Source organism: Eublepharis macularius, chromosome 9, assembly GCF_028583425.1.
Source record: "Eublepharis macularius isolate TG4126 chromosome 9, MPM_Emac_v1.0, whole genome shotgun sequence".
Classification (NCBI taxonomy): Eukaryota; Metazoa; Chordata; class Lepidosauria; order Squamata; family Eublepharidae; genus Eublepharis; species Eublepharis macularius.
In genome coordinates, this window is record NC_072798.1 from 4,636,299 (window position 1) to 4,658,771 (window position 22,473).

Below are 22,473 nucleotides of genomic sequence, written 5' to 3' on the forward strand. Positions count from 1 at the left end.
TTGGGCAGCAGCCAGCACTTTTCTTGCTGCTTGCAAGCAGCAAGAAAAGTGTTGCTTTCAAACTTCCTGCCCCGATGCTTTTTTCACCCAATGGGAGGGGGGAGAATAGGGGATTCTCCCCCCTCCCATTGGGTGAAAAAAGCGGCGGGGCAGGAACTTTTTCAGGCGCACACCCCACTGCATCTTCACAACAACTTTGTGAGGTAGATTAGATGAGAGATAGGCCTAATGCCAAGCAGAAACCTTGTGGGGGATTTGAACCTGGCTCTCTCAGATCCCAGTACAATATTCTAACCACTATACCACACACTCTGTGTCTAGAATGCCTATTAGCTTGGGCTGGTCCTGCAGCACCCCCCTGGGGTCACCTTGGGGACAAGTGTGGTGTCAGTAGTTAAACGAATGAGCTGGGAATCATGGGCTCAAGAATGAGCAGCCAATTGATCTCAGTCACAGCTGTACAATATAAGGACGGACATATTTTACAAGAGCAAGGCAAGAAACACTCAAGTCCTTGTGGGGCCTTTTCAGCCAGCAGCAAAGCGCTATAGCAACACTCGAGACTCAGGCCACAAACGGTTTCCTTGAATCCTGGGCAGCTCACCCAGAGTATGTACGTCCACGGCATTCAAACATAGGAGAGGATGCCCGAGGAAGATGCCAGTAGCCGAGGTTTCCGAGTGCAAGGCTGTGGCCTTTCAATGGTACCTTTCCTTCTATTATCATCGGTAGGAGAGAAACTCAATAAACCGTCGGGGGATCTGTAGTGTGGCAATTCTCTCCAGGGCATGCTGGCCGAAGGCTCTCCGGAGGCTGAGGCGGCAGAGCTGAGACAAGGTCAGGGGTGTTTCTGGAAAAGAGAAGGGGGAGAGAAGGGAGGCATTCTGGCTGCAGACCCCAGCCCACCAGCCCGCCAAGCGGATGTTGCGGCTGGCTGTTCTCTCCCATTGACTCCAACAAAAAACTTCAAGCAAAACCATGCTGAGCTGGTGGAATACAGCGGTTTAGCACTGCAGTTGTGAGCCAGGAAATTCCCTGGCTCCACGAAAATCCTATTATATAAAAAGAAAGCTGTGTTGGTGACGACTCACCTTTTATCCTGGTGCGCCTCCAGAGGGCGCCGTCGCAACAGGAAGCCCAGGTGAGGCAGCCTGCCCCTATTGGGGGGGGGGGGGGTGCTCCATTTTCTAGAGCCCATTTTTTTTAAAAAAGGGCTTGGTTGCTAGTATTTAGTAAAAGGCAAAAAATGTATATGATCTTAAGAAAAACCAGAGTGTTCCTTGGTTCCACTCTCAACTCAGCCCAATTCTATCAGCAGTATACGGATTTGGGACCCTGTTACCTATCAAATTTTTAATTCATCTTCCCCCTCAAGGGATTCAGCACAATGGCCAACAGTGTTATTTTCTCCTCTTTCATATCCTCACAACAGCCCTGTGAGGTGGGCTAGGTTGAGGGGGAGTAACTGACCCCAGGTCATGTGTAACCCCTGTGAGGTTAATTGGTTTAGCCCAGTGGGGTGGAGTCAGAAGCTAGAGGCAGGCTGCTGAGGAGGAGCCTGTTTGCGGGGAGCTTAATAAATTATAAGCTCTTATCACCTTGAATAAGGGCTATAATTCCCAACAAGAAGACGGAAGCCTGTGGTACAGCTGCTTCAAATGGATGAGAGAGGACTCATCACTTCTTGGATGTTGAACTGTTTGCTTTTTCAAGGACATTGTTGATTTGGAGTTTTTTTAAGGTTGCACTTAAGAGTTCATTTTTTTTAAAAAAAGTTTTATTTTATTAATTGTTAAAAAGTTTAAAAGAAAAAAAAAGTTATTTCTTAAAATTTTGTGTAAGTTGCTTCCTAAGCCCTATAGAACCCATGAAAAGAGAAGTTACACATGCACTCAGCTTAATGTCCAAGTTGGGGAGGGGAGGTTTGAACCTCAGTTTCTCCAGCCCTAATTTGATGCTTATTTATTTATATAGCTGTCCTTTCTCTAAGGAGCTCAGGGTGCCGGATCCTCCATTTTATCCTCCCAACAACACTATGAGGTGGCTTAGATGGAGCAAGAATGACTCGCCCAAGGTTGTTACAAAGGGGTAAGCACGTAAGTTTATCATAGCAAAATAAAACTTTTGACTTATTTGGTCCAAGGCCATTTGATACGTTTCAAGGCAAGTAGGGACACACTAACCACTACACAATACGACCTACCTCGATGTCTCTATGCCAATAAGCAGCTTCACACGTTTGCCACAGAACATTCGATACATGGAGGTATATGAACTCATGCCAAGGAAACAGGGTGGAAAAAATGGCTGCCACCTTCAACCGCAGGGAAGTGGCAGCAGGCCCCCACCCCACCTACTTTCATAATACTCAAAGCACTTGGTGGTCTGGCTGCTGTTCCAGCTGTAGTCAGAAGGTTTCTTCCCTCGATTGTCCCTGGCATAGAGATTCCCACCGAATTCGACCAGCATCTGCACTAGGTCGGCGTTTTTCACTTTGGCGGCATGGTGGAGGGCGGTCTCATGAAGTTTGGCCGCATTCACGTTGGCACCTGGCAAGAAGAAGAGGAAAAACAAGAGGAAATGGGGAGCTGGCAAGAGATCCCCAAAGCCTGTACTCTCCCATTGTTTTTGCAGAATGTGAACCTAGCTCGGGAGTCCCCAGCCTTTGTGAACCAACAGGCACCTTTGGAATTCTGTCACAGAGTAGTGGGCACAATTACAAAATGGCCGCCACAACAGACAAAGCCAGATTCAAAATGGCTGCCGCAGGAGGCGGAGCCAATCACAAAATGTCAGGAAGCAAGGTTATGCATAACTTGAATGATAACTCCTCTCAGGCTAATGCTCTGCTTAAGAGGAGGCCTTTTTAAATGAACATATTGTTGAAAGAACATTTCCTTCCCTCCTCACAGCTTACCTTCAGTCACAGTGAAGATCCTTGTGCTGGGGTGGCATCTATTACCATAGCAATATTTTTTTGAATCTGCACAGCCAATCAGAAGTCCTTCTGGGCAAAAGCCCCACTTTGCCTTGCCCACATTCTAAAAATACTTGACGGGCACCCAAAGGTGCCACATTGGGCCCCCCCGACCTAGCTAATTGCACATATAGAAGGATATTATTTGTTTGTTTGTTTACTACCAACAGAGCCTGTTTTTTAAAAAATGGGCCCTAGAAAATGGAGCGTCAGGATGCTGGGCTTCCCACAAGGTTGGCACCCTCTGGAGGGACGGGTGCCCTTGCCTGAGCCTTCCACTCTGGTGGCGCCCTCCAGAGGGACAAGCCCTCTTTCCTGAGCTTTCCATTGCGGTGGCACCCCCCAGAGGGACGGGCCCCCTCGCCTGGGCTTCCCACTGCAGCAGCAGCCTCTGGAGGTCGTATTGGCAACGACTCATTTTTTATCCTGGTGCTCCTGAGTAGGCGCACCAGCATAAAAAGTGAGTCGTTGCCAATACAGCTTGCCTTTTATATAGAAAGACAGTCCTTCCTTCTTGCTGAGACTCAAAGAGGATTCCACAGTGTGAGATTAGTATGGTTAATATCAAGAACATTTCCATAAACAATACCATAAGGTAAATAGATACAAGTTTACAAAGACATAGCAGTAGCAGGAATCCAATACAACATAGTGGTAAAGTCTATGGTTTCTAACTCATTAGCAAAGAATCTGAGACCCCCTCCCTACAATACAGCCCTCTTATCTGAGTAAAAAGCCTTTTCGAATAATTCAGTTTTGCATTGTAGCCCCAAACAGCCTGCTGTCTTTCAGATTTTGTCCTCTGAAACAGACGAGGAACTGCTCCAATTAACAATAAACTAAGCCTCTTCACTCACACCATTTGAGTATCAGCGGCGTTAATCTGTCATGGCTTGGTAGTCTGAAACAAAGTCCTCGTGAAAGTCTAAGACGAGGCATACAGCGTGGCACAGAGAAACATACTGGACTGTCAGGAACACAGAACAGCGCTGTAATAATGGGTAGCCATGTACATCTGTTGCAGAAAAAATCGACAAAACTCTCATGGCACGTTAAAGACGCACAGGTTTTTATTCGGGCACTTGTTAGATGAAATGGCCTCTAGGTCATGAAAGGTTATGCTCAGATAAAAACTAGTTAGCCTTTAAGGTGCTAAGAGAATCTGGTTAATAATAGAACAGCATCTAAATGTTTGCAACAGTTCCCCAGCGCTGAATCTCCCTTTCCTGGAAGAGCATCAAAGTCCAGATCTCAACATTTCCCAGTATTTATGCAACTCCTTTTCTGTTCAAATGCAGCATGCAAACAACTTGGAGTTAATCTGGCATTGGATTTGCAATACGCGTCGTGTTATGCCTCGGAGTACACTGACCTCTTTGTGTGTGGCAAGAGTTCTTGTGACCCACAGGACGGTCTTAGAGCCAAGCTACAAGGGACGCCTGACACAGGTTGGACACTTGTCAGCTTCCCTCAAGTTTTGATGGGAAATGTAGGCATCCTGGTCTTGCAGCTCGGCTCTCCGACTGCTGTCCAATGGACTTTTCAACTGTCACTTGTCCAACATTCCACCAAGCTGCCTACATTTCCCATCAAAACTTGAGGGAAGCTGGCAAGTGTCCAACCTGTGTCAGGCATTACTTGTAGTTTGGCTCTCAGTCAGTGGGCTACTGGGGCAGCTGCCCTGGGCGCTGTGCTGAGCGGGGGGGAAGGGGGGGACGGGGACGACTGACTGCCTATGGCTCTGCTTCCTCCAACAGAAAAAAGAGCAGGCTTTCAACAATGCCACTCATATCCAACCTGCTCAGGGCTTGAACTACCTGTTTGCAGTGACACTTTTGTGACACCCCATCCAGGGCTCAGGCAGTTGGCTTCTGGCAATGGCTCTCATTTGCCTCATGCGGGCCAAGGGCAGCCCCTCGATTGGCCGAGGCTGCTGGGGTGCTTGTGCAGAGATTCTGCAACCCCATCCTGCACTTTTGCCCAGGGCTCCAGGATCACTAAGATTGCCCCCGGTGACCCAGCTGGAAGAGGCCAAAATGTGGTGGGGAAAAGCCACGTGAAAAGCAGCTCTCTTTTTAAATCTGCCCCCCTCCCAAAGACAGGGTACAAATAAGAAAAGAGAATCAAGCCCACGGCAGAAGAAAAGCATGCTTGCCCATGTCCCACACCTGCGTTGAGCAGCAGCTTCACGCAATCCAGGTGCTCTCTGGCACAGGCCACGTGCAAAGGGGTCCCGAAGTGGCAGTCGTGGGCCTCCAGGTTTGCTCCAGCGTTGATCAGAACCTGCACACAGTCTGCACTGCCTTTAGCAAGGAGAGATGAGACTAAAATCAACGGAGATCGCAGAGAAACACAAATGGGCCTATGGGGAGAGGGAACCCCCCCCTTGCAAAACTCAAGACATATGTATGCTTGTGTGCAGGCATGCAAATGACTGGCAAAACCAGAAAGAGGCTCCAAATTATTTAGCAAAATAGAAAAGAGTCCAGTAGCAACTTTACTGTAGCATAAGCTTTCGAGAACCACAGCTCTCTTCGTCAGATGCATCGTCAGCTTTTGAGAACCACAGATCTCTTCATCAGATGCAGAGAGCTGTGGTTCTCGAAAGCTTATGTTACAGTAAAGTTGGTTAGTCTTAAAGGTGCTACTGGACTCTTTTCTATTTTGCAACTACAGACTAATACGGCTAACTCCTCTGGACCAAATTATTTAGTGAAACATTTCCCATCGTCCGTAACACAGATTTCAGGAAGTCAAAGTGACAGTTCTGTGGAAAGACAAGGTGGGAGAGAATTCTTAGAAAGTGACATTTGATCTGGGCCAGCTCGAGGCATTTTGTTGCTGATGTCTCTTTCTGCTCTACTGCCAGCTGGGTCTGTGGCAAGTCCCTGAAGCACAGCCACATGGGCTCAGCTCAGACCAGCCAGCAACAGGGAGGCATCGGGGCGTAGCGGCAAGAAGTGAGAGGAGCTCTTGTGCTGTCCCAAGCAGTCATCGGGTAGCTGGACTGGAGAACTAGCCCTGCATCTGCTGAGAGGTTTAGGTATCAACCTTGGGAACAGCTGCTGCTTCATATGGGTCCTTGGACTCAGAGTGTCTGTGACCCCTGCATCACAGCTCCCTCCCTGTCTCCTCCACTCATCAACAAAAACAAAGAAGAGTCCTGCTGGGTCAGACTAATGTTCAACTAGTCCTGCATTCTGTTGCACGTAATAGCCAATCAGTTACTCTGGAGGAGGCTTGCCAACACCGCCCCCCCGCCATTGGGGGTAAGGGATCTCCCGCCACAGGTTCTTGTTTACTGCTGCTGTTCAGAGAGAAGGTGGGAGAGATATTTTTTAAAATGGCTGTGGGTCCAAGGGTGTGATGTCACTTCCAGGGAATTAACATCACTCCTTTCCAGGAAACATCAGGAAGTCCATGGTTTTACCATAAGAGTTTCTGGTGATTCCTAGAGAGGAGTGATGTCGCTTACGGGATTTCCAGGAAGTGACATCATGCCATTGCTAATGGCCTCCCTAGGCCTCCTGCTGGTTGCCTGGCAGCACTACTGTGAAGGGCCAACATGAGGGCATAGAGGATAAGGCCTTCCCCTGATGTTTCCTCCTGATATTGGCATTCTGAGCTTTACTGTGACTTTAGATTAAATATCTAATTATAAAAAAGCCCCCAAAAAGGTTGAGGGAAAAGGGTGTGTAACTATGTTTAAGAAACAATGATTCAAAAAGCTGAATAAGCAAACGACATTTACACAAAGTCAATAAAATATATTAAAACATCTGTTCATGAATAATAAATATTATAAATTATAATATGAAATTATTATAAATAATAATAAATAGCCCTGTGGCGCAGAGTGGTAAGCGGCAGTACTGCAGCCCAAGCTCTGCTCATGACCCGAGTTCGATCCTGGCAGAAGCCGGGTTCAGATAACCGGCTCAAGGTTGACTTAGCCTTCCATCCTTCTGAGGTCGGTAAAATGAGTACCCAGGTTCCTGGGGGTAAAGTGTAGATGACTGGGGAAGGCAATAACAAACCACTCCATAAAAAGTCTGCCAAGAAAACGTCATGATGCAACGTCCCCCCATGGGTCAGTAATAACTCGGTGCTTACACAGGAGACTACTTTTCCCTTTTTAATAACAAATAATAAAAAATTACACAAAGGACTGGATGCATTTTGATAAAGTCTTCATCTGTCGCCCATCATCACTGAACAACCATAACATTAATGAGCAAAAAAGTGCCCATATATACCCACAAACAGGGATCTTGCACCCACAATAAACTCCATTCAAAGAAATACCCACAAAATAAAGTAAAATTGTGGGGGAGGAGTTCAGAACTGCTGGTAGGCTGTAGCTGTCTCATTAAACCAAGTGAATCCAAATTCGGCACAGGTAAGTGTCCGGAGCTGCCAGTCTCTGCACTGCCCACCCCACCTTTGCAGCAGCAACTGGCAGCTTTGTCAGGCTGTTTGCCACTCATCCCCCTTCCTGCCTGCAGCAGTCTTGGGACTAGAGATGGGCATGAACCAAAATACAAACCAAAATTCATGACGAACCAGGCTGGTTCGTGGTTCACGAACCAGCGGTTCGCCAGATCCCATTTCTGATGAACCACCACAACTTTAGGCTGGTTCATTTGGTTCCTTTTTTTGGTTCGTCACTGCAGACAGCCTGGTGCCTATCATTCAGTTTTCTAGGCAACAGGGGATGGACGTCCTGCAGACCTTCTGCTGACCCCAGAAGTGACCTTCTGCTGGCCTGGAAGTGACCTTCTGCTGGCCCGGAAGTGACCTTCTGCTGGCCTGGATGTGATGTTTTCACAAACCAAACAAACCGGTTCGGGAACCCGGGGCAGGTTCAGGAAAGTTCGTGGTTCATGAAATTTGATGAACCACGAACCACATGGTTTGGTTTTTTCCCGGTTTGTGTCCATCTCTACTTGGGACCCAGGGTAGCCTTGCCTCTTCCCCAGGTGGGCTGCAGGTGCAGTCCAGGAAAATCCTGGATAGAAGGAAGCCTCCAACAACCTGAGCCTGGAGAGAGCTCCAGGACAGCAAACAAGCCAAGGGTCAGGCCTGGACAGGTAAACCAGCCCTGGATGAGCTGGAAGGAAAAGAGCCAGTCCTTTCATGATGATATCATTTCCAGGAAGTGATGCCATCACTCCAGCTACGGGCACGCTCCCACACTTTGTGTGTTATGTGCCATCAAGTCACCTCTGACCTACAGCGACTCTATGAAGGAAAGACCTTCAAAACGTTCCATCATTAACAGACTTGCTCAGATCCTGCAAGCTGGAGGACGTGGCTTCCTTTATTGAGTCAAGCCATCTCATTTTGGGTGGCTTTACACGGGGCTAATTCTGGCCCTTGATTGATCGATTTGATCTCGATCTCAATCAAATCAAGCCTGAATTATCACTAGAAGCTAAAACAACAAAACTAAGGCTATCATACTTTGATCGCATTATGAGAAGACAAGATTCTCTGGAAAAGTCAATAATGCTAGGGAAAGTGGAAGGCAGTAGGAAAAGAGGAAGACCGAAAACAAGATGGCTGGACTCAATAAAGGAAGCCCCGTCCTCCAGTTTGCAGGATCTGAGCAAGTCTGTTTATGATAGGACATTTTGGAGGTCTTTCATTCATAGGGTCGCCATAGGTCAGAGGTGACTTGATGGCACATAACACACACACAATTCTGGTCTATTTGGGGCCAAAACTGGTCCCAGCAAAGTGCAGGAGCACACCCGCGGGCAGTGTACCATCTTCACTTCACGAAATGATGTCCTTGCACCTCACTGAGACCACCTCTGGTGTGCACTTTCCCAGGTTGCTTGCCGATGGTGGGTGATCTCCAGGGGGCTTGCCACCTCCTGCTGATCGCCAGTGATGGGCAGGCAACAGGGCAAACCCTTGGGGGATCTCCCACCACTGGCGGGCAATAGGGAAGCCTAGCCAGGAGGAATAAAAGGCTGACACAGCCCTTCCAGCTGATAGGCTGAGGAAAGTGCCATTCAGGGAAGCCAAGGCAGGATTGGAAGGGAGCCCAGGGGCGGGGCAAGGAAACTACTATATAAGTGAAATCCTGTGCAGGCTGACGGTGTGTGGATGGGAGGCAGCTTGGGAGAGGCTGTGTTCCTCAGTCCGGAGAAGGAATGAGGTGGTGCAAACCCCTTCCTTAGCTGTGTCTGATGCCTGAGGCCACCATCCATGGCAGAGGGCTGGCTGGGGGCACTCGTGAAGGAGCGGCCTTAGAGTAAAAAATTCTCTGAATTTTCCAATAAAGCTACTCACTGAGTTAGTATAATACACTGGAAAAGATTAACAATATCTCTCGGCATTGCTGATCTTGTCATCATCTGGATTAGTTAAGACAACGCAGAGTTCCTGCAGGACTTTCATGAGAACTGTGTAGAAATTGTGTGTTGTCTTAGCGAATCTACCTCACCTGCTTTAACGATACTCCATTTTCAAACGGCTTTACCTCAGCTTGAAAAAAAAAACACGTTTTTTTGACAGCTTGGCAGTTTGGGTGAAACATCTTTCTCACGAGGTGATAGAAAGCCAGTTTTTCAGTTTCAGCGGGTTGCTGGGTTGCACCCCCCCCACCTTTTTTCCCTTTTTGACTATCTAATACGCACAGATAGTATAAAAAAGAAGCCATTAAAAAACACAAGCTGTTAAACATAAGCAGTATAAAAATTATCCACCCAACAGAAGCAGACCATTAAAAAGCTGGTAAGATTAAACCCCTGGTTAAAAGCTTGAGTAAAAAGATGTGTTTTAGCCTGGTGCCTAAAAGAAAGTAAAGTGGGTGCCAAGTGAGCTTCGAGGGGGAGGGCATTCCAGATGTGAGGGGCCACCACAGAAAGTGCCCTGTCTTTAGTTGCCACCTGCCTCACCTCTGAAGATGAGGGCAATGAGAGCAGAGTTTGAAAGGTACATCTTAACTGGGAGGGCTGGAGAGTACAGGAGGAGATTGTCCTTCGCTATTTAGTGAGGCCTCGCTGCTTTAGGCACCCTGACCTGGATAGCCCAGGTGAGCCAGATCTCAAAAGCTAAGCAGGGTCGGCCTTGGTTAGTAATTGGATGGGAGACCTCCAACGAAGACCAGGGTTGCAGAGGCAGGCAAGGGCAAGCCATCTCTGATCTTCTCTTGCCATGAAAACCCCACCAGGAGTAGCCATAAGTCAGCTATGACTTGAGGGCACTCTCCACCACCACCACTGCTTTAGGCACTACTGCTGACCGTGCAGGCTTACCATTCATGCAGGCCTCATGGAGGGGGGAGGCAGTGTAGAGGGGAGGGTTGACCTTTGCCCCATGGAACAGCAGGACTTTCACACACTCGATGCTCCCAGAGGCACAGGCATCACAGAGCGGTGTGCTGCCATCAATGTTTCTGGCGTCCACCTGTGTTCACAGGAAAGATCCATCACCAGGGCTCATTTAGAGGGGGAATGCGCAGGAACGCAGTTCCAGCAGTTCCCCAAAGAGGTCACATGTCAGGTGACCTCTTTGGGGAAACCAGACTACACTTAAAAAATTCCTCTCCTAAGATCTTGTGCCTGCTCTGCCCTTGCTCTTTTCCATGGATCACAGCAGCTCAGACACTGGTAGCCAAGGGCTCTTCCGAATGGATAGTCCCCGTTGACCAGCAAGGCAGATGAGCCAGTCCCTGCCCGGTGTCTATCTGAGTGGCCCACTCTTGCCAACAGGGAGGCAGTGGAACCAATCGTTGTCCATCTTCTTCACCAATGCTCCCCCCCCCCCCCGCAAAACTCCTCAGTGCATTACAATATTGGTGATGGACAGGGGTCATTTTGTAGAAAAAGAGCTGGAGGAACTCATTAGCATAACTCATTAGCATATGCCACGGCCCTTGACATCACCGAAAGTGTGTCATTAGCACAACTGATTTGCATATGCAACACCCCATGACATCACCTATCCTGGCTGTTTTGGACCCAATCCTTCCAATCAGGGCTGAAATTGGGCCCAAAATGGCAAAAAAGGGGCTGAAAATAGCCGAAACGGGGCCCAAAATGGTCAGGATTGGGCTGCTGCTGAGTGGAAGAGTGATCCACCACCCATCAGAGGCCTGATCCGGGCCGTTTCAGCCCCAATCCAGGCTGAAATGTGCCCAAAATGGCCGAGAGTCAGGTAGGCGGGACCACCTGACATGTGACCTCTTTGGGGAACTGCCGGAACTGCGTTCTGGCACGTTCCCCCTCAAAATGAGCCCTGCCACCCGAACCCACAATAAGAAAAATGTGACAAGCGTATATTGTAAACCATATTCAATATACCATTAACAAGTGTGTAAACAGTATAATTATAGAAACACAAGATGAGGCTGATTCTGTGAACCCAGGCAGATCACGAGAGGGAGGGCAGGAAGGGTTACATCAGTGCTTCGTTCTTGCGGCCTTCTTACATGTCCAGGGTAATGCTGAGTGCTACCTTGGGGTCAGGTAGCAATTTTCCCCAGGACAAATTGGCCATCCTCTGGGCACAGAGCAAAGGTCACTGGGTGTGTGGGGGGAAGAGGTAGTTGTGAATTCCCTGCATTGTGCAGGGGGGTGGACTAGATGACCCTGGAGGTCCCTTCCAACCCTATGATTCTGTGTTATATAAGCTGATGTTATTTGGCATCTTCTATAGAAGGGGTGAAACACCATTTTTGGTTCCTTGTTTTGGTGGCTGTTTTGAAACTGAATACACAGAAATGGTCTGATTAATAGAATTTGGCTGGCAATTCATAGTTTGTCATGTGTTAACTCCTTTTTGATGTTTCTTACCTTTCTACAATTATTTACTTTTGTTTCTTTTTCTGTGCATTTACACACTTATTAATGGTATAGTGAATACAGTTCACAATCATATACTCCTTGCATGTTTTTCTATTGCGGGTTCAGGTGTGTTTTCCTTTTGTTTTTAATATATCTTCTTGTACTCGTGTAGTTTATTTTTTTAGTCTCTAAGGGGCTGCTGGATGTCTGTTTCACTTCGCTCCCTGGACCTTCACTTTGTAGCCACGTACCTGGGCTCCTGCAGCCAGCAGGAGTTTCACGCACTGCGTCTGGCCGCGCAGACTGGCCTCGTGCAAGGGCGTGATAGAGTCATAGGTGACCAGATTGACGCAAGCTCCATTTCGTATGAGCTCCTGCAGTTGCACGCTCTCTCCTCCCCGAGCTGCTTCATGAACGGGAGTTCTATCCGCCCAAAAACCTGGGAAGAAAATGGACAATCTGAGCGTTGCTGCTTTACAAACAGAGACATTTCCAAAGGATATGCAAAACCCCGTTTGGGGGTAAACTAAGGATGACATGAGTCTCCAAGGCTGTTCTAAGATTCCTGATGGTATTATAAACACAGAAATGGTACCTGCAATCTCAAGTTCACAGAAATAGGTTCCAGAGTTTTTGCAGAATCACAGCTGGGCCGTTTCCAGACGGCTTACCTGCCTCTGGAACGTCGCGCCATCTTGCGGGGAAAACGCGAAATATTGTGTTTTCTTGCGCGAGTTTTGCGCGATGTCACACGACGTCGTGCAAAACTCGCGCGAGAAAACGTGATATTTCGTGTTTTCCCCGCAAGATGGTGCGACGTTCCGGAGGCAGGTAAGCCGTCTGGAAACGGCCCTGGTCAAAAGACTTGCAAAGACTTTATGCTGAATCAGGTCCACGCAGGAAAAACAGACATAATAGAATTACAAACAGGGAGCCAACAGATGATGGCTTGAAAGGCAAAGCATCTGTCCAAAGATGGGGGAAGCTCCAAGAATCTTTACTTGGCTCAGTTTTTCTCTGGTTGCCGCTGCTCAGATAGCAATGATATATTTTTCAGCGTCTTTAAAGCCACAAAGTTTTCATCAGTTGCCATCACCGGGCAGTCTCCTGTCCTGTCCCTCATTCAAAATGCATTAGCGTTAACTGATCAGCGTTAAAGTATATTAAAGCGCATTGGGTATTTCTTTCTGAAACTGTTGAGTAGTAGAGCGACTGCTTTTCTTCTCTGTGATGTGAGAGACGCAGAGATTAAAAGAAACAGTTATGGCCGCTCTGGGGTACCCCAAAACCTTCTGGCAAAGAATGAGACAGTGCATGTACTCAAGTATGCCACACGGTTTCATAGCCAGAGAGTTTGCAGGAAACATCCAAATTGTTAAACAATGCAGAAATTTGCCATTGTGCACCTGAAATTATGATAGGATTACCTCTATACGCAATTTTGTGTGTGTGTGTGGGGGGGGGGGGCGGGATCCAAGAATGTATGAAAAGAAAAGCAGCGAGAGTAAAAAGAAGCCTTGAGGCATCTCAGAGAGAGATTTATGGGTGCAGAAGCTTTTATGGGCTAGAGCCAACTTCATGTGTCTGAAACATTGGGCCGCAGTTCATTAAAGTTTATATTACACTAGTCATGACTCATGACATATGCGGCGCCATCATAAAAAGATCCAGAGGAGTTAGCCGTGTTCGCCTGTAGTTTCAAAATAGTAAAAAGTCCAGTAGCATGTTTAAGACTAACCAACTTTATTGTAGCATAAGCTTTTGTGAATCACAGCTCTTCGTCAGATGCATCACCAGCTTTCGAGAACCACAGCTCTCTTCGTCAGACGCATCTGATGAAGAGAGCTGTGGTTCTCGAAAGCTGACAATGCATCTGACAAAGAGAGCTGTGGTTCTTGAAAGCTGATGATATATCTGACAAAGAGAGCTGTGGCTCTCGAAAGCTTATGCTACAATAAAGCTGGTTAGTCTTAAATATGCTACTGGACTTTTTACTATCATAAACAGAGTTGCACCCACCCTTCTATTGAAGGACTAAGTTTGCAGGCCTCAGGGCACTTTCCTGAGACTAAGCCCCACTGAATAACATGGAACTTGCTTCTGAGTAGACCTGCTTAGGATTGCTCCCTCAGATGGCAGGGTGGAGCTCTGCCAAGGACGGGACTGGAAATCCACTGGTGTTTCACAAGACTCTTGATTATTTCTATGCACCCTCGCTTCTCCATATATTGTTTGTCAGATTGCAAACAGACTTAGCTGAGATGGCCAAACTTACAGCGTTAATTAGAGACAAAACACTCTCTATATTCATGACAAATTGGAAACCCTTTATGGACTATCTGCGAGAGATGAAGAAAAATGAATTAATAATTTGTGTTTTTGATTTTTAAGAATAAGGACCTGAGACATCAAGAAGATGAGACACAGAAAAAAGATATTAATTAGACTACAAGCTGATTGATAATAAAGGAGGAAGTGTTTGTAGGTGAAAAACTGTAATGGATTAATAATATACTTATTATGCTTTTTATTGTTTTTATTTTATAGATTGATATGTTGGCTCTTTGTAGTTGTGTTTTCGTTATGTTTTATTTTCTTTCTTTTGTTCTATCTTTTAACCTTTCCACAATAAAAGAAAAAATTAAATAAAAAAAAAGAATTTAGACTGCAAAGACTGGGGCAGGGAGGGACTGTTGTCTGCTGGGCCCTCTGTAAAGGAGCTTCTACCTTTACGGCAAAAAACATTACAAACTTTCGCCATTACGCTTGGATTTCCAAAAGACCCCATACAGGACTCTTCTCTCCATTGACTGCAGATTGGAAGGTTCTCAGCTCTTCTAAGTGCCAAGCGCATGGATGGCACTCGAGAAACAACACCCGCTCGACAAAACACAGAAATTTCCTTGTAATTTGCTTAGCAAGCAATTTTGCAAACATGTAAAATGATTATTTTACTTTTCGACATACCGATGGCTTATCATTTTATTCTTTATGGGGAGGACTGTTAGGGGCAGGTGAATTAAAAGGGTTCAAGAGGAAGGCAGCTACAAGGAGGCCGATGTCAGCAAAAGATTTATTTTCATTCTTTGGCGCAGATAGAAAGATCCCTCGCAACATGTACCACGTGGTGTGTCAGTAAGGACATGGTGAAAGGCCAAATGGGGACAAGGGAAAATGAGATGGGAATGGATGACCAGGCTGCCACCTGCATACGGCTGTTAAGTATAGATCTGGTAAACACGAGAGAGAGAAAAACCCAGTTTGCAAACACAGTCACTCTCTATGCCTGTGAAAGAGGCGACACTGGAAGACTGTGACCTCCTTTCCTGACCCTCAGTATCACGTCTGTCCAGCTGCAAAAACCTGAAAGTCCCCTGTCAGGTTTAGTGCCAAAGAAAGGCTGTATGTCCAACCTTCTCCCAGTGAAAATAAAGATTTGCAGCCACGGATTTATTGTGGCAAATGCTTTTGAGGGCTTGAGCCTGCTTTGGCCTGAAGCTGAGAGAGAGAGAGAGAGAGAGAGAGAGAGAGAGAGAGAGAGAGAGAGAGAGAGAGAGAGAGAAAGAAAGAAAGAAAGAAAGAAGAGGGAGACTAGAATAAGAAAGAAAATAAAGGAAGGAAGGGGAATAGAATAGAATGAAGAAAACAGAGAGAGTGAGAAAGGTTAGAATAGAAAGAAAGAAAAAGAAAAGAGGTGAAAGAAAGAAAGAAAGAAAGAAAGAAAGAAAGAAAGAAAGAAAGAAAGAAAGAAAGAAAGAAAGAAAGAAAGAAAGGGAGGGAGGGAGGGAGGGAGGGAGACTAGAATAAGGAAGAAAATAGAGGAAGGAAGGAAGAGGAAGGAAGGAAATAGGTTATGAAGGAAAGGGAATAGAATGAAGAAAAGAGAGAGTGATGCCTTTCTATGCAAAACTAGAAAACACACAAGGCGTCTTTTCCAAAAGCTGTTATTAACCAGAGGCAACTGCCAGGGTTGCTGGGGGTGGGGGGTCGCCTCCGTCTGCGTTCCCTCCCCCTACATCTGCCCCCCCTCGTCCTCCCCTTCTCTCCTGCACAGCAAGAAAGACCCCCACTCACCAATCTCGCCCAGCAAGAAGCCGCTAGCCATGGTCCTCTCCATGGCTAGCCTGTCAAAACTACAAGTCCCGGCAGCCCCCTGCCCCGAGAGGGGAGGCGAGGAGCAGATCTCTGGGCTGCGTTTGTTGTTCTTGGGGCCTGGCGACGTCAGAACACAGCTTTGTTGCAAAGCCTGCTGGGAGTTGTAGTTCACTGTGCAGACTCGGCCAGGTCAAGCCTACGCTGGGCGGAGCCAGAAAGGACGTTCGTTCTTTCTTTCTTTCCATTCGATATACGTGTTTTCTTTCTTTGGTCTTTTCTTCCTGAATGTGCTTTTTTTCTTTCTTACTTACCTGGGGGGTTTTTTTTGCTTGCTTTCAGCACCGCTCCAAGATCAACTCAAGGTGCCCTCTGCTAAGAGCAGGTGGCCAATCTCCAGGTGGGCCCTGGAGATCTCCCAGAATACAACTGATCTCTGGACTGCAGACATCGGTTACCCAAGAGATAATGGCTGCTTTGGAGGGTGGACTCTATGGCATTATACCCCACTGAGGCTTCTCCCCCTCCCCCAGCCACACCCTCTCCAGGCTCCGCTCCCCAAATCTCCAGGAATTTCCCAACCCAGAGTGGGCAACCCTCGTCCAGGTTCTGAAACTTCTGGAGATATGGGGATGGAAACTGGGGAGACACTCCATAATGCCATATAGGGTTCACCCGCCAAAGCAGCCATTTTCTCCTGGGGAACTGATCTCCATTGTCTGGAGCTAAGTTGTAATTCTGGGGAAATTGCCAGGACCTATCTGGAGGTTGGCAACTGTCTCTTCCTTTTCAAACTTCTCAGGAGCTGTGGATGCAAATTAGGTGGTTCTCCCTCCTGGTCAGTTGGTTGCTAGAAGACAAACCCCCGGTGGGGAGTGGAGTGACCAAGGCCATTTCCACACACGTTGGATAATGCGTTTTAATGCACTTTAGCTATCCCTTGGAAGTGGATTTTTTGTTTCACAGATTAAAATCCAGTTCCAAATGATCTCTAAAGAGCGCTGAAAGGGCATTATCCAATGTGTGTGGAAGCAGTCTAAGTAAAGGAACTTTAAAACTAGACTCTTGAAAGCTCATACTCTGAAAATCTTGTTATAACAACAACAACAACAATAACAACATTCAATTTATATCCAGAGGAGTTAGCCGTGTTAGTCTGTAGTAGCAAAATCAAAAAGTGTCCAGTAGCACCTTTAAGACTAACCAATTTTATTGTAGCAGAAGCTTTCAAGAATCAAGTTCTCTTCATCAGATGCATGATACAAACTGGTCAAATACAGAAGAGGAGGAGGGAGAGGGGAGAGAAGGGGACATATATCTCTTTGTCAGATGCATCTGGCAGGGAGAGCTGTGGTTATCAAAGGCTTATACTACATAGGAATTGGATGCTTTTACTGCTGCAAACTAACACGGGAAACTGACTCCACACCAAAAGGAGATGTTTACATTTACTAGCAAAGGAATGTTTGGGTTGCCTCCCCGCTAATTGCATCTTGTCCCCTTCTGATATATGTCCCCTTCTCTCCCCTCTCCCTCCTCCTCTTCTGTATTTGACCAGTTTGTATCATGCATCTGACGAAGAGAACTTGATTCTCGAAAGCTTATGCTACAATAAAATTGGTTAGTCTTAAAGGTGCTACTGGACTCTTTTTGATTCAATTTATATACTGCCCTTCAGGACAACTTAATGCCCACTCAGAGCGGTTTACAAAGTATGCCATTATTATCCCCGCAACAAAACACCCTGTGAGGTGGATGGGGCTGAGAGAGCTCTGAGAGAGCTGTGACTAGCTGGCTTCAAGGGGAGGAGTGGGGAATCAAACCCGGCTCTCCAGATTAGAGTCCTGTGCTCTTAACCACTACACCAAACTGGCTCTCTAAGGTGCTACTGGACTCAAATCCTACTGTTCTACTGCAGCCCAACATGGCTACCCACCCAAAACCCTCTGCCATGGACTTACTCAAGAAGCTCTCTCAGACTTAGCTCTTCCCCCTAGTTACTACCATGATGACCTACTGTACAAGTTAATCGTAAGCCAAGGACCACAAAATAATGTATGTGGAAACGCTAACAAGCACTCTTTGCCAATAAAGATGAAATCACGTGGAATAGACCAATGATTAGTAGAGATGGACACGAACTGTAAAAAAACCCGAACCATGTGGTTCATGGTTCGTCAAATTTCACGAACCATGAACTTTCAGGAACCTGCCCCTGGTTCGCAAACTGGTTCGTTTGGTTCGTGAAAACATCACATTGGCACATTGGTAACTGATTGGCACCAGGCTGTCTGTACTGACGAACCAAAAAACGAACCAAACAAACCAGCCTAAAGTTCGTGGCGGTTCGTCAGAAATGGGATCTGATGAACTGCTGGTTCACGAACCATGAACCGGTTTGGTTCGTGCTTAATTTTGGTTCGTATTTTGGTTCGTGCCCATCTCTAATGATTAGTAGTAGGTTTAGTCACGATATTTGTTATTATTTCCCTACTTTTAACATTTATTTTTCTAAACGGTTGCATTTCAAGGGCAGTGCAGTGACTTTGCATCCATTTTTCAAAACTAAACAAAAGCTCTTTGCATATGCACCAGAACAATTGAGTCTTTGGTCTTGTCCAAATTAAGTTCTGGGCAGGGAAAAAGGGGATTCTGTATATGCTCAGAGTCACTCAGCAGAATTTGGCCTTGATTTATTTAAAAATATCTATAATATAGATTGCTTAAAAACAACAGCAAACATAATTGCACAACCCATTGAAACGTAGTCCTGCCTTTCATGATATACTATATACTAAAACCTTTACTGATATCTGGTAATTGTATGCTTCAGACTGCTTCTTTCTCAGTCTCTTATCCCTTGTTTACCCCTATTTAATCACACTTTTATTTGCACCCTATGAAACAACAAACAGACAGAACGGAACCTTTGTCCTCATGTGTAGCAACTTCAGGTCCCTTACACAGAGAATCACAACTGAAAGAATTTTGTGGAGATTCACACCAAGTGACTCCCTGGCCCCCATTCCTTCCTGCCCGCTTCTGTAATTTTTTCCTAATAAAAACGTAGAAAGTGGTTTCCTCTTCACAGTAAGTGAAGACATTAGCTCTGAGCCTCTGGCGTAGTGCATGTGAGAGCTGTAAATAAGGCTCTAAAATGCTGTGAACGGGGTGTGTAGTTTTTTGATAGAAGGTTTAAAAGGCAAGGAAGTAGGTTGGGAGGGAGGAAAGTGTGTGAGAAATGAAGTAACTTTGAGTAACAGATAAAGAGAGAGCGCCAGGAGGAAATCTTTCTGATGGACAAGAGGGGAGAAAAAGTGAACAGGGTAGGGGCAGTTTCCTTCTGCCCTCCATGCATCTGACGAAGAGAACGTGATTCTCGAAAGCTTATGCTACAATAAAATTGGTTAGTCTTAAAGGTGCTACTGGACTCTTTTTGATCATAGGAAAGGCTAGATTTGGTAAAGATTTGTTAAATTGCGCGAGTAGGAAAGGAACATATTACTGATACAACAGGGAAGGGTTAGGTTTATTGTATTGTCGAAGGCTTTCACGGCTGGAGAACGATGGTTGTTGGGGGTTTTCCGGGCTGTATTGCCGTGGTCTTGGCATTGTAGTTCCTGACGTTTCGCCAGCAGCTGTGGCTGGCATCTTCAGAGGTGTAGCACCAAAAGACAGAGATCTCTCAGTGTCACAGTGTGGAAAAGATGTAGGTCATTAGACAAATGACCTACATCTTTTCCACACTGTGACACTGAGAGATCTCTGTCTTTTGGTGCTACACCTCTGAAGATGCCAGCCACAGCTGCTGGCGAAACGTCAGGAACTACAATGCCAAGACCACGGCAATACAGCCCGGAAAACCCCCAACAACCATCGGTTAGGTTTATTGTTAGTTCTTGTAACATTTGTTTTGCTGGTTCAGTAGGGCATTTTTATAAAAAGAATAAGGTTGTCATAAAATGGAATGGTGAGTGCCTTTATATAGGGCGCAGGACAGTTTCCCAACCTTTTTTTTCCACGGAGGAACCCCTAAATCAACTTTTCAAATCCCAAGGAACCCTTACCTATGAAAATGTTTGTAGGCCAGAAAAAATTGACGGCGAGGAACACAACTGAACTACTGCTGAATTGTCATTTGTATTGTCTATGCTCTGTAACAATACAAAACGAACACAAACACAACGTAACTAAATATAACCTAAATAACCATGATACTTCAAGGCCTATTTGGAATTTTGCACAGTGTTTCAATTTTTTAAAATTTATTTACTCCACAATTTCTTACAGAAGCTCTGATGATGTCCTGCTTGGGAAACACTGGCGTACAGGATTATATTCTATTCCACGGGTTATCGTTTGTATTCTTATTCTTACTGCATTGTTTTCTACTCGAATCCCATTTTCCCATTGTTTATGATGTATCATGTCTGATTTTTGCATAGATTCTAATTTTTGTAATCCTGATCCTATTGCATTTAGTGGATGTTGGGTGTTATTTGAGTGTCTTGTTTTATACGGTGTAATCTATCTTGAGTCTTAGTGTGAAAGAAGGGCTATAAGCAAACGTGCTTGTATCGGAAGAAGGGAGCTTTGACTCTCGAATGCTTATACCGAACAATCTTGTTGGTCTCTAAGCTGCCACTGGGCTTGTTTGTCAGGAAATACTGGAGGAGAATGACAACCCAATGGAAAGTGTCTGGGTGAAGATAAAGGAGGGATGAGCAGCGTTGTGGTTGGGGTCTATTATAGACCGCCTGACCAAGGAGAAGAGGTGGATTCTGCCCTCCGTGAGCAGCTTAATAGGGCATCCAAGAAACTCGACCGTGTAGTTATGAAAGACTTCAACATCCCTGATGTATGCTGGGAGATGAACTCTACTATGGGTCCAGGAACATGCAACTTCCTGACCTGCCTGGCCGACAACTTCCTCTCTCAAATGGTGGAGAAAGCGTCTAGGATGGTTAGATGCATAGGGAAATGGCTAGATAACTGTACCCAAAGTGTAGTTGTCAAAGTCCAGAGCTCATTTTGAAGGGGAACGCACAGGAACGCAGTTCCAGCAGTTCCCCATAGAGATCACGTCAGGTGGCCCCGCTCACCTGACTCTTGCCCATTTTGGGCCTGTTTCAGCCTGGATTGGGGCTGAAACAGCCCAGATCGGGCCTCTTGACGGGTGGTGGATCACTCTCTTGATCAGCAGTGGCCCGATTCTGACCATTTTGGGCCCCTTTTTGACCATTTTTCAGCCCCCTTTTGCCATTTTGGGCCCAATTTCAGCCCTGAATGGAAGGATTGGGTCCAAAACAGCCAGGATAGGTGATGTCAGGGGGTGTGGCATATGCAAATCACTTATGCCAATGACACACTTCTGGTGATGGCAAGGGGCGTGGCATATGCTAATGAGTTCCTCCTGCTCTTTTTCTACAAAATGACCCCTGATCATGTCTGGAGGAAGGTGTCTTCGAAGTGAGCTGACTCACGAAAGCGCATACCCTCCCCCAAATGTTGCTAGCCTTCCAGGTGCTACTGCACTCTTGCTCTCCCTGACGAAGAGAGCTGTGTCTTACGAAAGCTCATACCCTACCCCTAAATGTTGTTAGCCTTCCAGGTGCTACTGCACTCTTGCTCTCCCTGACGAAGTGAGCTGTGTCTCACGAAAGCTCATACCCTACCCCTAAATGTTGTTAGCCTTCCAGGTGCCACTGCACTCTTGCTCTCCCTGACGAAGTGAGCTGTGTCTTACGAAAGCTCATACCCTACCCCTAAATGTTGTTAGCCTTCCAGGTGCAACTGCACTCTTGCTCTCCCTGATGAAGTGAGCTGTGTCTCACGAAAGCTCATACCCTACCCCTAAATGTTGTTAGCCTTCCAGGTGCAACTGCACTCTTGCTCTCCCTGACGAAGTGAGCTGTGTCTCACGAAAGCTCATACCCTACCCCTAAATGTTGTTAGCCTTCCAGGTGCCACTGCACTCTTGCTCTCCCTGACGAAGAGAGCTGTGTCTCACGAAAGCTCATACCCTACCCCTAAATGTTGTTAGCCTTCCAGGTGCCACTGCACTCTTGCTCTCCCTGACGAAGTGAGCTGTGTCTTACGAAAGCTCACACCCTACCCCCAAATGTTGTTAGCCTTCCAGGTGCTACTGCACTCTCGCTCTCCCTGACGAAGTGAGCTGTGACCCGTGGAAGGCTCATACCCTACCCCCAAATGTTGTTAGCCTTCCAGGTGCTACTGCACTCTCGCTCTCCCTGACGAAGTGAGCTGTGACCCGTGGAAGGCTCATACCCTACCCCCAAACGTTGTTAGCCTTCCAGGTGCTACTGCACTCTCGCTCTCCCTGACGAAGTAAGCTGTGACCCGTGGAAGGCTCATACCCTACCCCCAAATGTTGCTAGCCTTCCAGGTGCTACTGCACTCTCGCTCTCCCTGACAAAGTGAGCTGTGACCCGTGGAAGGCTCATACCCTACCCCCAAACGTTGTTAGCCTTCCAGGTGCTACTGCACTCTCGCTCTCCCTGACGAAGTGAGCTGTAACCCGTGGATGGCTCATTCCATACTCCCAATCTGGTCCGTCTTCGAGGCGCCACTGCACTCTTGCTCGTT

At 46.6% G+C, this 22,473-nt stretch overlaps 1 protein-coding gene across 2 annotated transcripts; it reads right to left on the reverse strand.

Moving 5' to 3' along the window:
• Positions 1–111: 111 nt before the first annotated feature.
• Positions 112–22,064, reverse strand: ASB13 (ankyrin repeat and SOCS box containing 13). Of its 2 annotated transcripts, none has more exons than XM_054988924.1 (6): positions 21,983–22,064; positions 12,027–12,214; positions 10,246–10,396; positions 5,146–5,280; positions 2,358–2,549; positions 112–850 (listed from the first exon to the last, which is right to left on the reverse strand). In XM_054988924.1, the coding sequence occupies exons 1-6, from the start codon at positions 22,062–22,064 to the stop codon at positions 723–725; spliced, it is 876 nt and encodes a 291-aa protein (XP_054844899.1). In that variant the 3' UTR covers positions 112–722. The 2 variants fall into 2 exon arrangements, with proteins under 2 accessions (XP_054844899.1, XP_054844900.1); XM_054988925.1 differs by lacking the exon at positions 21,983–22,064 and adding an exon at positions 15,850–15,915.
• Positions 22,065–22,473: the final 409 nt, after the last annotated feature.

Bases quoted from the DNA above. Each gene is read 5' to 3' on its own strand.
- ASB13 (XM_054988924.1), bottom strand. From the start codon at position 22,064: ATGAGCCTTCCACGGGTCACAGCTCACTTCGTCAGGGAGAGCGAGAGT. The intron at 5,281-10,245 runs GTAAGCCTGCAC...TCCTTGCTAAAG, and splicing joins CCATGAGGCCTGCATGAATG to GCAGTGCAGACTGTGTGCAG. The intron at 851-2,357 runs GTAGGTGGGGTG...TCTCTTTTCCAG, and splicing joins GTGCTTTGAGTATTATGAAA to AAACACCCCTGACCTTGTCT.